Source organism: Carcharhinus amblyrhynchos, chromosome 11 (genome assembly GCF_965287045.1).
Source record: "Carcharhinus amblyrhynchos chromosome 11, sCarAmb.v2.hapA, whole genome shotgun sequence".
Classification (NCBI taxonomy): domain Eukaryota; kingdom Metazoa; phylum Chordata; class Chondrichthyes; order Carcharhiniformes; family Carcharhinidae; genus Carcharhinus; species Carcharhinus amblyrhynchos.
This window is the reverse complement of record NC_137334.1, coordinates 45,673,129-45,688,367: the sequence shown is the minus strand read 5'-3', so window position 1 is coordinate 45,688,367 and position 15,239 is coordinate 45,673,129. Positions and strand designations below refer to the sequence as shown.

The 15,239-nt window shown below is 40.7% G+C and overlaps 1 protein-coding gene across 2 annotated transcripts in view; it reads left to right on the top strand.

Annotated features, from left to right (window-relative positions):
* rapgef4a (Rap guanine nucleotide exchange factor 4a) overlaps positions 1–15,239 on the top strand; it is a 269,450-nt gene that overhangs the window by 197,584 nt on the left and 56,627 nt on the right. For both annotated transcript variants that reach the window (XM_080198985.1, XM_080198986.1), the window contains 2 exons: positions 13,924–13,960; positions 14,253–14,331. In XM_080198985.1, the coding sequence (XP_080055111.1) occupies positions 13,924–13,960; positions 14,253–14,331 (116 nt within the window). The remainder of the gene's footprint in view (positions 1–13,923; positions 13,961–14,252; positions 14,332–15,239) is intronic.

Here is a 15,239-nt window from a genome sequence, read left to right as displayed (position 1 = left end):
TTTAAATAATTCAAACTTTTGTACTTCAATTTTGTTGATTCAAATATTTACAGCCTTTTCATATAAGAGTTTTGACAGATTAAGACTGGGATTTTCTGAACCCACCGCATGAAATTCAGCAGCACGGCCAAAAGTCCATTGAATTCATTGGAACTGGATGATCCCAGTGGCAAGTGGGGCTGGAAAACCACACTCAAAGATTTCCAAAAGCAATTGTGAAAAGGGAAAACAACTAATTTACTTCAAAATCAAAATTGCCAGGCCTTATTTTTCCATCAGATTTTCTACTCCAACCACTTCAAACCATTTTCCTTGCTACGCACTAGGTGGAATTTTGCTCTGAGGTGCAAATGAATGGCATAGCTTGCTCTTTGCTATAGATTTTCAATGATTTTTTTGCCTAGCAAGTTCCTGTCAGCTTAACAATGCAATGAGCTTTCCCAAATAATTGGATTGAAAAATCATTAATGAACAGTGCAGAGTCTAAACCAGGAAATTTCATTTAGAACAACATTACATGAGGAATAGAAAGCAATTTGGGAACAAGAATAGAACATTTAGCCCCATGAGCCTCTATACAATTCAATGAGATTGCAGATGTTTTATTGCCCAATTCCAACAAAAATCAGTCTCCGTTATGAAATTTGCAATTGATCTATCATTAATTGCCATTGCGGAAGCAAACCCCAAATTTTTGGGCGAAGAAGCTTTTCTTGATTTTGCACGATTTCTGATCTATTTCTCCCCTAGCCCTAGTCTCCTAATTCATGGTTATGGGTAGATTGAGAGAAACTATCATTTCCCCTTAATATTTTGGAAACTTTGATAAAATCAACTTCTAAAATGTAACCTAAGTTAAACCCTTGGAATCTAGATCTCATTCTTGTAAATCTATGCTGCACTCCCTCCAAGTATATCCTTCCTAAGAAGTGGTGCTTAGAACTGCTCGCAGTACTCTAATGTGGTCTAACCACAGTTTTGTATTGCTGAAGCATGGCCTCAGTTCCCTTGCGTTCCATTCTTCTCGATTTAAAGATAAAAAAAAAGGCATGCATTTATATAGAACCTCTCATGACCACCAGATGTCTCAAAGCACTTTGCAGCCAGTTAAGTACTTTTTTTAAGTGTTGTCACAGTCATCATGTAAGACACACAGCAGCCAATTTGCATGCAGAAAACTCTCTCAAACAGCATTGTGATAATGACTGGATAATCTGTTTTCGTCACATTGATAGAAGAATAAATATTGACCAGAATACCAGGGATAACTATCCTGCTCTTGCCAAAGGAACTTGTAGAATCCAACTGAGAAGGCAGATGAAGCTTTGGTTTAAGTTCTTATCTTAGTCTTTAATTACTTTCTGAACTTGTCCATGACATTTTAATGAGCTGTGTACCTGGACACCCCCCCCCCCCCCCCCCCCCAAAGTCTAAGCAGAGCAGAGACTGATAGCCAAGTTCCGCACGCATGAGGATGGCCTCAACTGGGATCTTGGGTTCATGTCACACTATCTGTAACCCCCATGACTTGCCTGGGCTTGCAAAATCTCACTAACTGTCCTGACTGAAGATAGTACACATCTCTTTAACCTGTGCTTAACCCTCTCTCCACACATATTGTCTGTATCTTTAAGACTTGATTACCTGTAAAGACTCGCATTCCAACCATTATTTTGTAAATTGAATTTGTGTCTTTATATGACCTGTTTGTGAAGAGAACTCCCACTTACCTGACGAAGGAGAAGTGCTCCAAAAGTTAGTGGCTTTTGCTATCAAATAAACCTGGTGTTGTGAGACTTCTTACTGTGTTTGTCCCAGTCCAACGCTGGCATCTCCACATCAATAATATTGGCAACAGTAAGAATTATACTGAAAATTTGTACGTCTACTTTATGTACATATCTACCTTTGTCATCAGCAGCAGTTTATTCTACCAAAAGAAACTATGTTGACCCACATTTCTTAACACTAAATATTTGCCATAGCCATGATTTATGCTGCATTAAGTTAAATGTCTTGAGTGTTCGTACACTCCTCTTATGAGTCAGTAATATTGTTTTGATCCTTGCTGTTCTTCGTCACTGGTGAAGTTAGCAGCTCTTGGAAAAAGCCATTATGAGTGACTTCTATAACCAAGTGAATTTGTACAAAAATGCGTATCCTTCGGTTAGTTAAATGTGAATCTGACCTAATGTTATAGAAACCATCATCTGATACAAATGAAGCAAAACTGCTTCCTGAAGCAGTTCTGGTAAATTGTCAATAGGCAACCTGGAGGTTAACTGATTTGCCCAAAATGATTGAAATATATTTGTCTAAACACTAAGACTGCATTTCTAGCCTCATAGATTTTCCTGGCATATTACAATTTTATGGCAATGAAATTCATTAAAATCTTCATCGGTATCATGCAACCTTCTCATGCAGACTGTAAATGACTTATTAAAGTATGTGGTGGAGAATGTACAATTCTGACTGAGGAAAGTTAGGTTAAAAATGATATGCCTTTGTATCAAGATATGGAGATTGCAGTCAAGCTTTGGACTTGTAGGACTACATACACAATATGCAACCTTTATCTCTCATACCTCCCAATGTGTCCCTCTGACCTGCATTCTGTAGCCCCATCTGATGGTCAATACTGCAACTTTCTGTTTCTCTTTGTTTATAGCTAGTAGTCCTGTAGCAGTTTGGGTTGAGAGTTGTAACCTCTGAAAGTTCTGTTGTTTATGCAAAGTGAAATGCTGCATACACTGTATGGTTTCAGCAGCTGAGATCTGCTGTATGCTGCACATACAGACTGACCGTTGAACCCTTTTCCTACTTTTAGTCAGTCGAGAAATGGGAGTAAGAGATGCATCTCAGTCCACAGAGACAGAATGCTCAAAAACTGATTTTAATCATTAAACTCTTGTCAAGAGCAGCAAACATATTTTTGTAATGTTACTGTGATATATTTGAAAATATGATTTTTCAACTTCCACTTGACTGGAAACTTTGCAGTTTCACCTGGACAGAGCAAATGGCCTAAAAATATGAAATGAAAGTCACCATAGTCCCAGATGACCATAGGCTGTGCTCTGCTTTTGAGAGAGAGCTGACTGGTGGTGATTTAACCTGATGGTCACCACACCTCAGGCCAGGAGAAAGATTGAGAAGGCGGGCCGCCTAAATAACCATTGCAGGAATTGAGCATAAACTGTTGGCATCACTTCATATCATGATCCAGCCAACAGAACTAACTGACTCAATTGGCTGGACAGCTGGTTAGTGACATGGGTGCATCCAAGAAACCACTAACCTAACCTAAATCAGCCGCAACATTTAAAATCTACCTCAAGGATTGCTTAACTGCTTGAACTTTAATCCCCTCCTCTCTGAGTGTGGGTCTAATGACTGAATGAAGGCCAAATGTCTGGCATTGCATTTTTATTAATTTTCTGGGATAGTGGTTAATAAATTTGCCCTAAAAAAAAACACCTTGTTTGGTTGCACCTTAGCGAGTTAAATATATTGTGGAAAAGGGTTATCCTTGTGTAACAGGAAGTTAAACCTTTTGTTGTGATTAATGGAGGAGGTTGAATTGTGAAGAGCTAGTTCATCCCTTCTCACCTGGCCATCATAATTAGGAAGAGATGAGCTCGGTAATTTTGGTTGATATATATCGTCAAGGTATGATCTATGCATAGTTTGCAAAATAGCAATTGGAGCCCAAGAATTTAATTTGAAGTGTTGGATCACTTTCTGTGCAAAGTGCTGGAAACATTGGTGAGAACCATGGTCCTACAATATCTTCAAGTGGGCTCAGAGCTACCAGTTTGTTTAAAATATGTCATCAGATTTAGAAACACAGATAGCTGCTGACTTATCTGTCTTGAGTAAAGTCAGCAAGGGATTTCTGCAATAGGCTTGAGAGTATTAATACAGCTGTTTCTCCATCAATACATGTTTAGGGCACCAGATGGCACTGTTCCTTAAAGGACTGATTTCTAAACATTCGATCCTTTTTGAAAATCAGGCTGGCAGATGGACAAGTCTCTTTTCTCTGAATTAATGTCTGCTTGGAGCCTGAATGAGTGTCAGAGAACAAAGCTATTCGTTTTGATGCTAATTTATTACTTTTTTGCAGAAACAACACAAGAATGTTAGAAAAAGCTTTCTCTTTGCAGCAATGTCTCCCTCATACTGACCTTGCATCCACATAAGAAGAAATCAAGTACATTTTGATTTTATATTTGTAGATTGTATTCACAATCCCACTATTAATATGAATCCATGAGACTAAGGGATAGTCTAAGATCCAAACCATTTCCAGGAAATTGTCGGAATAATCAAAAACATTTCTTCATTTGAAGGTTTTTCATTTGTTACATTGAAGTCAGTTTGGGAGATACAAAGTTTTGAAACTTCAGATGTGAAGCTTACCTTCCATTAGTGAGCATTATTAATATTTCTCATATTGATTAACTGCATAATTACAAGTACAGATAGATAAATTAACTTGTTTGTCTTTAAAACAAGATACCGTAGACTCATCTAAAGAATATTTATTCACTCACCATATAACCATGACTAGCATTGGCTTTGACATGTTAAACTGAAGTCACTGAAACTGTTGAATTCGTACTGCAATTGTGTGCTTACACATCCTCAAATATATACAGATTATGAGTCTTCTGTACCGCCCATTATTCCCAACCCTATTCTTAGATGATAGCTACTCAGAAAATTCTATGCATAGAATCTACATTCATTTCTTCATTCCACCTGGTCTATGTTAATGCTAGTATTCTACACAAACCTTCTCCCACCCTAATTATTTCTTCCCACCTGACTCCCATATCTTCCTGGACTCCCTCTTTATTGGCATTAATGTAAATCACCAAATGCAAATACCAGTCCCATTAAAGACACAATGTTAAATCAAAATGATTTAAAATGAGTGACATTAACTTCGTTTGTCACCAGAATACTTTAGATGTAAAACAAAAGTACCAGTATATGTTTTACAAAAATTTCCATTAGCCTGTCTCTGCTCCTTCAATATTTTTGAACTTTGATCATCAACTTCACATATTGATTGGCCCTGTAACATTGATTTGTCTTAAAGACCTTGATTTGCCTACAGATTCTGTGATGCAAGCAAACTTTTGGTTCTGTTGCAACTTTCACTTTCTGGATTTTAGGTTTCTCTCAAGCTGTCCCTACATTAGATCTCCCCTTTCAAGCAAATTGTGACACTGACCAAGCCCCTCTCCAAACTTCACCAGATGCATTAATACCCCTAGTTTCTTCACAACAACTTCATTAACATACATTCTCCATTTGACCAACACTGAACTCCCCCATGCCTTGTGTATTATGACTCATCGCTTTGTCTTGCTTTTCTCTTGCTTTACTATTCGTGTCAGGCTTATGAAAACTCAAACTTGTCTGGGAAGTGTGTATAAACACTGAACTCCCCCATGCCTTGTGTATTATGACTCATCGCTTTGTCTTGCTTTTCTCTTGCTTTACTATTCGTGTCAGGCTTATGAAAACTCAAACTTGTCTGGGAAGTGTGTATAAACACTAACCTGTAAGGGGAGCAACTTAGCATTGACTATGGGGTAATTCTGTGAGAAAACAGAAGATTGTCTAGCCTGTGTCAAAAAGAAACATGGGAAATGCTGCCTAGCTTGTCATTTAGCAAATCTTTCTGCAAAGATTTATTCACATTCTGCACAGTTCTTTCTGCAGCACCATTCAATTCTGGGAGAAATGGTGATATTAGTGTCTTTGACTCCATCCTTAGAAATATTTCACACTCATCTGATGCAAACTATTGACCATTATCTAACACTAACATCTTTGACAACCTGCCAATTTCTCAAAACGTCAATAGTTTTGGCATGTGTGGTATTAGGCCTAGACTTAATATTTATCCATTTGCTATAGATACTGTCCAAAGCTAGGCACTCTACAGTTTCCTTGCTTTTTGAAATGAAAAGAGCCTTAGTTGGATCATTTCTCATTCAGGGATACACTTCACAACTTCTCACCCACCCTTTAATCCCTCTGTCTACCTTGAGATAAGAAAATTTGCACAGTTACTGATTTCATAAAGGCTACCTCTGTGCTTTTGATGAAGTTCCTCCAACAATCTCTCTCAACCTTGGAGAAATAATGACTCTTAAACCCAAAGGAGTCAGCCTTGATCTGCACTCGGGTTATATTTTATGTATGAAAGTCTCCGGTAGTTTCTCATCGTCATCTGGTCACCCTATTATAGAAAGGATATTATTAAACTAAAAAGAGTGCAGAAAAGATTTATAAGGAGAGACTGGATAGACTGGGACTTTTTCCTCTGGTGCATAGGACACTTAGGGGTGATCTTATAGACATCTATAAAATAATGAGGAGCATAGATCAGCTAGGTAGTCAATATATTTTCCCAAAGGTAGGAGAGCCTAAAACTAGAGGGCATAGGTTTAAGGTGAAAGAGGAAAGATACAAAAGGATCCAGAGGGGCAATTTTTTCACACTGAGGATGGTGCGTGTCTGGAACAAGCTATCAGAAGTAGTAGTAGAGGTAGGTACAATTTTGACTTTTAAAAAGCATTTAGATTGTTACGTGGGTAAGATGGGTATAGAGGGATATCTGCCATATGCGGGCAGTTGGGACTAGTTCAGGGGTTTAAAAAAAGAGCATGGACAAGTTGGGCCAAAGGGCCTGTTTCCATGCTGTAAACTTCTATGACTCATCACACTGACCAGCCAGACTGAGCACTTTACTAAGCACCACATCTTTTTGAATTTCTTCACTAATTTCACTGGCACGTCATTTGTGTGTAAGGTAATTCAGTAGCTAAAAATGAAACCAGCTTCATAGGAAATCTTGAAAGAATGTCTATTAATATACTGATGGGCCATCAAAATTGACTTCCATCTCTGAAGCCATGCTGCCACTAAGGATAAAAGTCATTGGACAAAATATAATTATAGTAGCTTGGTGGTCAGTTAACAAATTGAATTTCTTACCATACATGAATTTGTGAAGCATCGCACACTAAGCTAATTGGTTCTTGGGATCAAAGTAGTTCAAAACAGTATGTCTAGTCAGTATTTTCTTTACTTAAATGCTTTTTGATATTGCACAAACCAATCCCAAGATATTCCAATTTTGAACAATTGATACAGTGAAGTGATTTATGTTAGCTAAATCAGGATGTATTTAGAAAAATACACATCACTCCAATGAATGTTCTAAATTCTTCATCATTCATGAGTTCCTTTTGCTTTCAAAATCCCCTAAAAACTCTCCTGTTTTGCATGGTTACCTTCAGCATCTATTTGCTGACCTAGGTATGTTCACTTTACACCATGAAGAACATTTGTGCTTTTTAGCTTTAAATGCCATATTCTTGAAGTCAGTCTGGGTCTTTGTTCAACCTCACAATGTGCACTTTCTCTGTTTTGCTGCTGATTAGAATAACATTCAAGAAACATCATGCTCCTTTCATCCCACTTAGTACCTGACCTATGACCGTCTAGAATACTGCAGGTGCCCTGGACACGCCAAATAGTAATCTTTTGTGCTGGCCTACTAACCCTTGTAAGCAATACCTTGCTCTTGTCATTTAATTCTAGTTGCAAATATGTATTTGCCAAATCTATCCTCCTGAACATCATTCCATTTGCTAAATAAAATTAACCTTCTCTGGTAGGCAGTGGGTAAGCATCATTCTCAATCACTTTGTTTATTTATTGCTCATAATTAGCACAATTCTGAAGGGACCCATCTATATTTTGAACTACCACAACACGTGTGGCTCATTCATTTTGTTCTTTCTAATCTAACCAGCTCTTTACTTCATGCTTCTAACTGGGCGAAAGGTATTGGGCTAGCCTTGCAAATGTTGGCTATACGTTGTCCTTTATCTTGACGTAGGCCTTGTGTCTAATTTTACCATTTGATCCTCCTTGTTCAAAAGACCACTTTGTGCCCTCTTGGCACTTCCTCATTGTCAGGTGTACTCCAACTGATCACTCTGTAAATGACTTTGCCCAGCTAACTGTACCTTCTTGAAGCCAACTCCTTCCCATCAGAGAGACATTCCCTTTACTATAAATGGAAAGTAATAGCACGCATCTTACTTCGCTGAACACTAACTTGACTTAATACTGGAATGTTGTTATTAGAATAACTAGATAGTTTCACACAAGTTTTGAATAAAGGAATCTGACTTGGGGACTTATTGTACTCTTTCCGAGATAATTGGCACAGCTGTATCAACGATAAAAGTAAGTTGTGAATCTTCAACTTTGGTTTCCAATATGGGCACTCAAATTATATCCATAGGCCTATTGCTTTTAAGTTCTGCTGTTTTTCTGCTCCCTGACTGAGTATAACTGCTTGATAACATCATATCTACCCTATGCACGTTGAAGGATTTCCATGCTCCAGAACTAGCTTTAGATCTAGGGCATTGCTGTGACCAGGAGTATCCTCTTCACCTGCAGGCCATCTGGATACAACCAGTTTTCCCCACGAGCATAGTACTTCAACTGGAAATGGGAGTAATTTAGGTGGTTGGTAGTTCACATGGCAATAGTAACATCCAAGTGAGATGGTGAATTACCGCCATGGACGGACCCACTGAAATCCAATGCAGCTCTTCTCCCAACTTGGGAAACTAACTCCCTTGCTATTTGCAGCTGTCTTTCTGCCATTTCCATGGCTGTGGCCTTCTTCCAAATCTGTTTATTTCCTCTACTCAAAGTCTTGGCCTGCATTTTGTTTTTCTTTTGGTCTCCTACAAGAGAGCCTCAATGTTCATTTCTAATTTCACACCATATTCATTGTGATGAGAGTTTTTTAAATTCAGGTATGTAGTCTGCTAGAGTCTCACTAGACAACTGCTTCCTTTGATGGAATGCAACTCTTAGTGCAATCATATTCTTTATCATTCCATAATTGGAGTCCAAAATTGCATATTCAATAGTAGTGGCATCGCTTATACTAAACTGGTCAGTTGCTACATCAAAAGCATCTTGCCCCCTCATGGTGAGGGAACTATTTACTTTTCTATGTTACTTGCTTTCAGTTAGATGTGTAACCTTCGTTCATAATAAAACCAATCCTTTTTTTTTGAGGTTGATTTTCCCCAAATATGCCTTTTGTGCCTTTATACCTTTTGTAATATTGCATATTGTGCTTATAAACTTAGTTGTTCCTCTAAACAATGTGTACACAGAGCCATCTTTCAAAAGACAATTTTTTTTCAAAAGTGTACTGCAATGTTTTTCAGTCATTATTTTCACAATTCGAATTTTTTTTTAAATCTCTTTCCATCCTAACCTAGTTGTCATCTTTCTGTTGTGTACTGAACTGAAAAAGGACTCACCATGTAGGTGCACTGCAATCATATTGCAGCACACTTTATTTACACCTTCCCAATCAAGAAGACAGCATAACAAAATGCTCAGGCCTTATTCCACTTGTCCCTACAAAAGAACATGAAGGAGTCCGGCTCCAGTTTTGAAGAAGGCATGGTTCAGTGTTTACCCTTTCAGTAGCTTCTGCTTCATCTCCCTTTTGTGTTGCAGACCCACAGGCTCTTTGGCTGCAATCCCCATCATGTCTGTTGCAGCTTTTGATTAGTCGTCGCTAAATGCTCTGCCATTCATGTGAGGATGTAACAACATGCACTGCCAAATCCAGCATTCATCATATCATAAAAGGAAGACATGCCTGAGTACTTCCAGGGACTTAGTAGTTGCAAAAAACTTTCAAAAATGTTCACCTGCAAGTTGGGCATCTGGTCCATTTATGCCAGTGCTGGACTCCTCCTACCGCTGGATGGGGAATGACAAGCAAACTTGCCAATGGACAAGTCCAAATTTGGAAGTTGGGTGTCACAGTGACAGAATGATATCACCAATTCCACTTCCTGCAGCATGTGAAGAGGTTTCTCCCATGAATGAGAACATAAGAACATTAGAAATAGGAGCAGGAGTAGGCCATCTAGCCCTTCGAGCCTGCCCCGCCATTCAATAAGATCATGGCTGATCTGTTGTGGCTCAGTTCCACTTTCCCGCCCTCTCCCCATAACCCTTAATCCCCTCTCTTATCAAGAACCCATCAACCCGCTTCTTAAAAATATTTAGCGAGGCAGCCTCCACCACTTCAACGGGCAGAGAATTCCAGAGATTCACCACCCTTTGAGTGAAGAAGTTCCTCCTCAACTCCGTTCTAAACCGCCTCCCCTTTATCTTGAGGCTGTGCCCCCTAGTCCTACTGTCTTTTTTGAGCGGGAAGAGTCTCTCCACCTCTATCCTATCCATCCCATTCATCATCTTATACGTCTCAATGAGATCTCCCCTCATTCTTCTAAACTCTAGCGAGTACAAGCCTAGTTTATTCAGCCTCTCCTCATAGCTCAACCCCCTCAACTCCGGTATCAGCCTAGTAAACCTCCTCTGCACTCCCTCCAGGGCCAAAATATCCTTGCGCAGGTGCGGCGCCCAAAACTGCACACAGTACTCCAGCTGCGGCCTCACCAATGCCCTATACAGCTGCAGCAAGACCTCCCTACTTTTATATTCAATCCCCCTCGCTATGAAGGCCAGCATCCCATTCGCCTTCCTGACCACCTGCTGCACCTGCAAGCTGGGTTTTTGCGACTCATGCACAAGGACCCCGAGGTCCCTCTGCACCGTCGCCTGCTGCAGTTTTTCGCCACGTAAGTAATAGTCCTTCCTACCATTCTTCCTACCAAAGTGGACCACCTCACACTTGCCAACATTAAATTCCATTTGCCATTTCCTGGCCCATTCGCCCAGCCTATCTAGATCCTTCTGCAGACTCTCCACACCCTCCGCACAATTTGCCTTTCCCCCAATCTTGGTGTCATCGGCAAATTTCGACACCCTGCACTCGGTTCCCTCCTCCAGATCATCTATATAAATGGTAAATAGCTGAGGCCCCAGCACCGACCCCTGGGGCACCCCACTAGTCACCAACCGCCAATCCGAATAGCACCCATTGACCCCCACTCTCTGCCTCCTATTTGACAACCAATCCTCTATCCACGCTAACACCCTACCCCCAACTCCATGTCCCCTGACCTTCTGCAATAACCTCTTGTGAGGTACCTTGTCAAACGCCTTCTGAAAATCCAGAAAGACCACATCCACCGGCTCTCCTCTATCCACTGCCCTAGACACATCCTCATAGAACTCCAGTAAATTTGTCAGACACGACTTCCCTTTAATGAAACCGTGTTGCGTCCGCCCTATCAAGCAATTCCCTTCAAGATGCCTCGCAATTTCCTCCTTAATGACGGATTCTAACATTTTACCTACCACAGACGTTAAACTAACCGGCCTATAATTCCCCGCCTTTTGCCTGGCACCCTTCTTAAACAACGGCGTAACATTAGCCGTTTTCCAATCTTCCGGCACTTCCCCGGAATCCAGTGACGTCTGGAAAATAACCACCAAGGCATCCACTATAACCTCCGCCATTTCCTTCAGAACCCTCGGATGCATTCCATCCGGTCCTGGGGACTTGTCCACAATCAGCCCCTCCAGTCTGTCGAGCACCACCTCTCTAGTAACAGTAATATCATTAAGACCCTCCATTCCTACCACCTTTCCATCGCTAACACCTGGCAAATTATTCACGTCCTCCTCCGTGAAGACAGAAACAAAAAAGTTATTCAAGACCTTAGCCATATCCCCATCCCCTACCGCTAGCTCCCCTTTCTCATCCTCTAAAGGACCAACGTTCACCCTAGCCAGCCTCTTCCTTTTTATATATTTATAAAAACTCTTGCTATCCTTTTTTATATTAAGCGCTAGCCCAGCCTCATAGCTTCTCCTACCCTCCTTTATCAACTTCTTTGTCAATCTTTGTTGACATTTAAACCTTTCCCAATCCTCTTCTCGCCCACTGCTCTTAGCTACTCTAAATTCCTCCGCTTTTAATTTAACACTTTCCTTCACCTCCTTCGTTATCCACGGCTTATTACCTCTCTTCCTACTGTCCTTTTTAACCATCGGAATAAATTTCTGCTGAGCACCAAGAAAGATCTCCTTAAAGATCCTCCACTGCTCCTCAGCAGACCTACCTTCCAACGCACTCCCCCAGTCCACATTCGCTAATTCTTGCCCTTCTCAACATGTGGCGCACTGGAAGGGGTTGGCATTGTGGCGTGCATTTCCAGGAGAGTGCTTGGCTTTTGTAGTGCCATTCTAGTAGCATTAGGATCAGAATTTCTTGTTGTTAGTATCTTGTCTTCCCAGGAATAAGTGATCCCTGTATTTCTCCTGATAAAATTAGCTACCTTGCACTTTGCTAGGAGGACTTGCAAGCCTGGATGGATAGAATGCTAAATGCAAACTTGATATATTTTGGTGCAATCCTCTATTACCAACTATAACATTCCTCAAATTGGGACCATCTTCAAATCTGTCATACCTGAGTCCAGATCACTTATGTATAGGATAGGGCAAACAGAAAGCACTGATCCTTGCAAAGCCCACTTTCTGCCAGTTCGAGAAATTTCTCTTCTCCTTTGTTTCCTTTTTAGCCACTTTTGTTAATCTATTCTTGTTATCTTGTTACATGCCCTTATGCTGATTTGGCACCTTATCCAAATTTCTGCATGCCATCCCACTGCATTATACTTGTCAGCCCAAGAATTCAGCAGGTTTGATTAAACATGGTTGTTTAGAAATCCGTGCTAACTGATTTTCTCTGTCAGTGGAGGCTGCATATTCATTCCCAGCTTCCTACCCTGCAGCTGGGATAAAATGCAGGTCAGGAATCTGGAAATGCTATTGGTGAAACACTGGGGATATCATTTTGAGGAGATGGTCAATTAAGAGGTTGCCTCAAGGAGCCTTGTCCACTGCCGATAGAGATGGGAGAAAGAGAGGTCACCTGTCAATTGCCACTGTAAGAGGTGGGGGGAGGAGGGAATTAAATGAAGGCCTCTGGCCTGCCACTGGATGGCCACCTCCATCCACTGACTGGGCCTTTGAAAAATTCTAGCCCGTGCCTGATGATTGCTCTTAATAGAAAGACGCATTTATAAAGTGCTGTTCATGACTACCAGACATTTTTAAAATGCTTTACATCTACTGAAGCACTTTTAAGTGTTGTCATTGTTTTAAATCGGAAATGTGACAGCCATTGTGCACAAAACAAGCCCCTACAAACAATGTGTTAATGGCCAGATATCTGTTTTTGTGATATAGATTGAGGGATAAATATTGACCAGGATGTCGAAAGTAACTCCCCTCCTCTTCTTGAATATTGCAATCGGATCTTTTACACCCACCTAAGCAGGCAGGTGGGGCCTCAGTTAAACTTCTCATCCTAAAGACAACGCATCCAACAATTCAGCACTCCAACCACTCTGCATTGGAGACTCAGCCGTAAACCTGAAACCTTGTGCCTGAGAAACAAGAGTGCTACTAACTGAGCTGATTAGCTACCTGTTACTGGTAGGTAGGTAGCTATCAACACCACGCCCCCACCAACAAGAGCAGTGAGAATATGCTGGAGATGAGAACATGGCAGCAGACCAGCTCGCAGGTCAAAGCATGAAATTGTCGTCTCAGCCCCTTCATTCTGGATGTTTGTCGATAGATACTGGTGCTTCTGCTATTTCCTCCCTCGTTTGAATGCCTGCAGCTGGATGACATGTTTCCAAATGTTGGCTAATGCTATCTTGGGAGATGTGTTGGAATGACTTGAGTAACTGACTTCTCATCCCTTCTTGGGGGTGGAAGTGTTCGGCCTGTTCTCAGATGTGAAGTGTTGGTAACAAACACATGATGACACAAATGTTATATTAATTTTTCTCCCAAATATTAATGATCTCTATCATTTAATTGTATTGAACCAATTAACATTATGCTTTTCTTATGTAGCTCAGAAGAAGGAAATGGCAAGACTTCACAAAAGAAGGTACCAATAATACAAAGTCCCAAGTTTGAAAATTATTTTACTATGTAAGATATTTGGTTAAATTGTTTTTACAGTGTACAGAAGATCCATTATCGCTTATTTGTTAGCATTTAGGTAACTATTTTGAAGGCTTAACTACATTTATAAAACTTAACTAAATTTTACAGGTGACTTCCATGTGTAGCTGTGACTAAATTAGCAGAAGTTCAGTCAGTAATATTGCATATTATTAGATTGGTAGAATTTGAAACATAAACCAAATAAAAAAAACATTTTTTCTTTTAATTTACAGCACAAAGTTATTTTGCGTCAGTTTAGCATTGGTGAGGATAGACTCCAAAAGCGACAACCAATAAGAAGTATAGATGAAAGTAAGTTTAAAGTATGGGTGTTTCCAGTAATACTGATGAATATGTTGAATGCTCCTCCTCCAACACAGCTGACTTCACCAAAACATGTGTGTAATTAAAATAGAGGCACTAAGAACCATAAAATCCCTACAGTGCACAAAGGCCACCTGGCCCATCAGGTCTACACCAGCTCTCTAAAACAGCATGCCACCTAGGTTCTCACCCTCCACCCTATCCTCATAACCCCACACATTTACCATGACTAATCTACCCAACCCACGTGGCATGGCCAATCCACTTAACCTGCCCATTTTTGGACTGTGGGAGGAAACCAGAGCACCCAGAGGAAGCCCATGCAGACAAGAGGAGAAGGTGAGTGAGATTTCCAATCGGAGACATGGTGGCTACCCACAAGCAGCCGATTAGTTGGGAACAGTCGATAGGACTATACAATTTATGGCAGGCAGGAAGTTACCAACCCCACCATTACTTCAAGATAGTTGAAAATCTGGGTGCCATATTTAAACGGCATTCAGACAGGTAGCCATTCCCTGCCATTTGGCAGATTCATTCTACCTATCTGAGAGAAAGATTTTGAACTTGGAACTTCTGTCACCTAATCCCCATCTGCCACATTTCGATCCCGGAACTGCACACCATCATCCTGCCATCTCTTTATCACCTTTGACCATCTCTTCATCACCCTAGCCCTGACTTCTGTGACCTTTGAGCTATCCAGCAGCACTGTAGATCAACTGTCTGACAACCTAGAGCAGTTGCTTTCATTCTGGACCTGCCAACTGTCAACACTCACCCATGACCTGCCTTTGGTTACCTGTGACTTTCCCAGCCTCACCAGAGACCTGCCCCCAACTCACTCTTGACTTCCCTCTATCATAAGAACATAAGAAATAAGAGCAGGAGTGGGC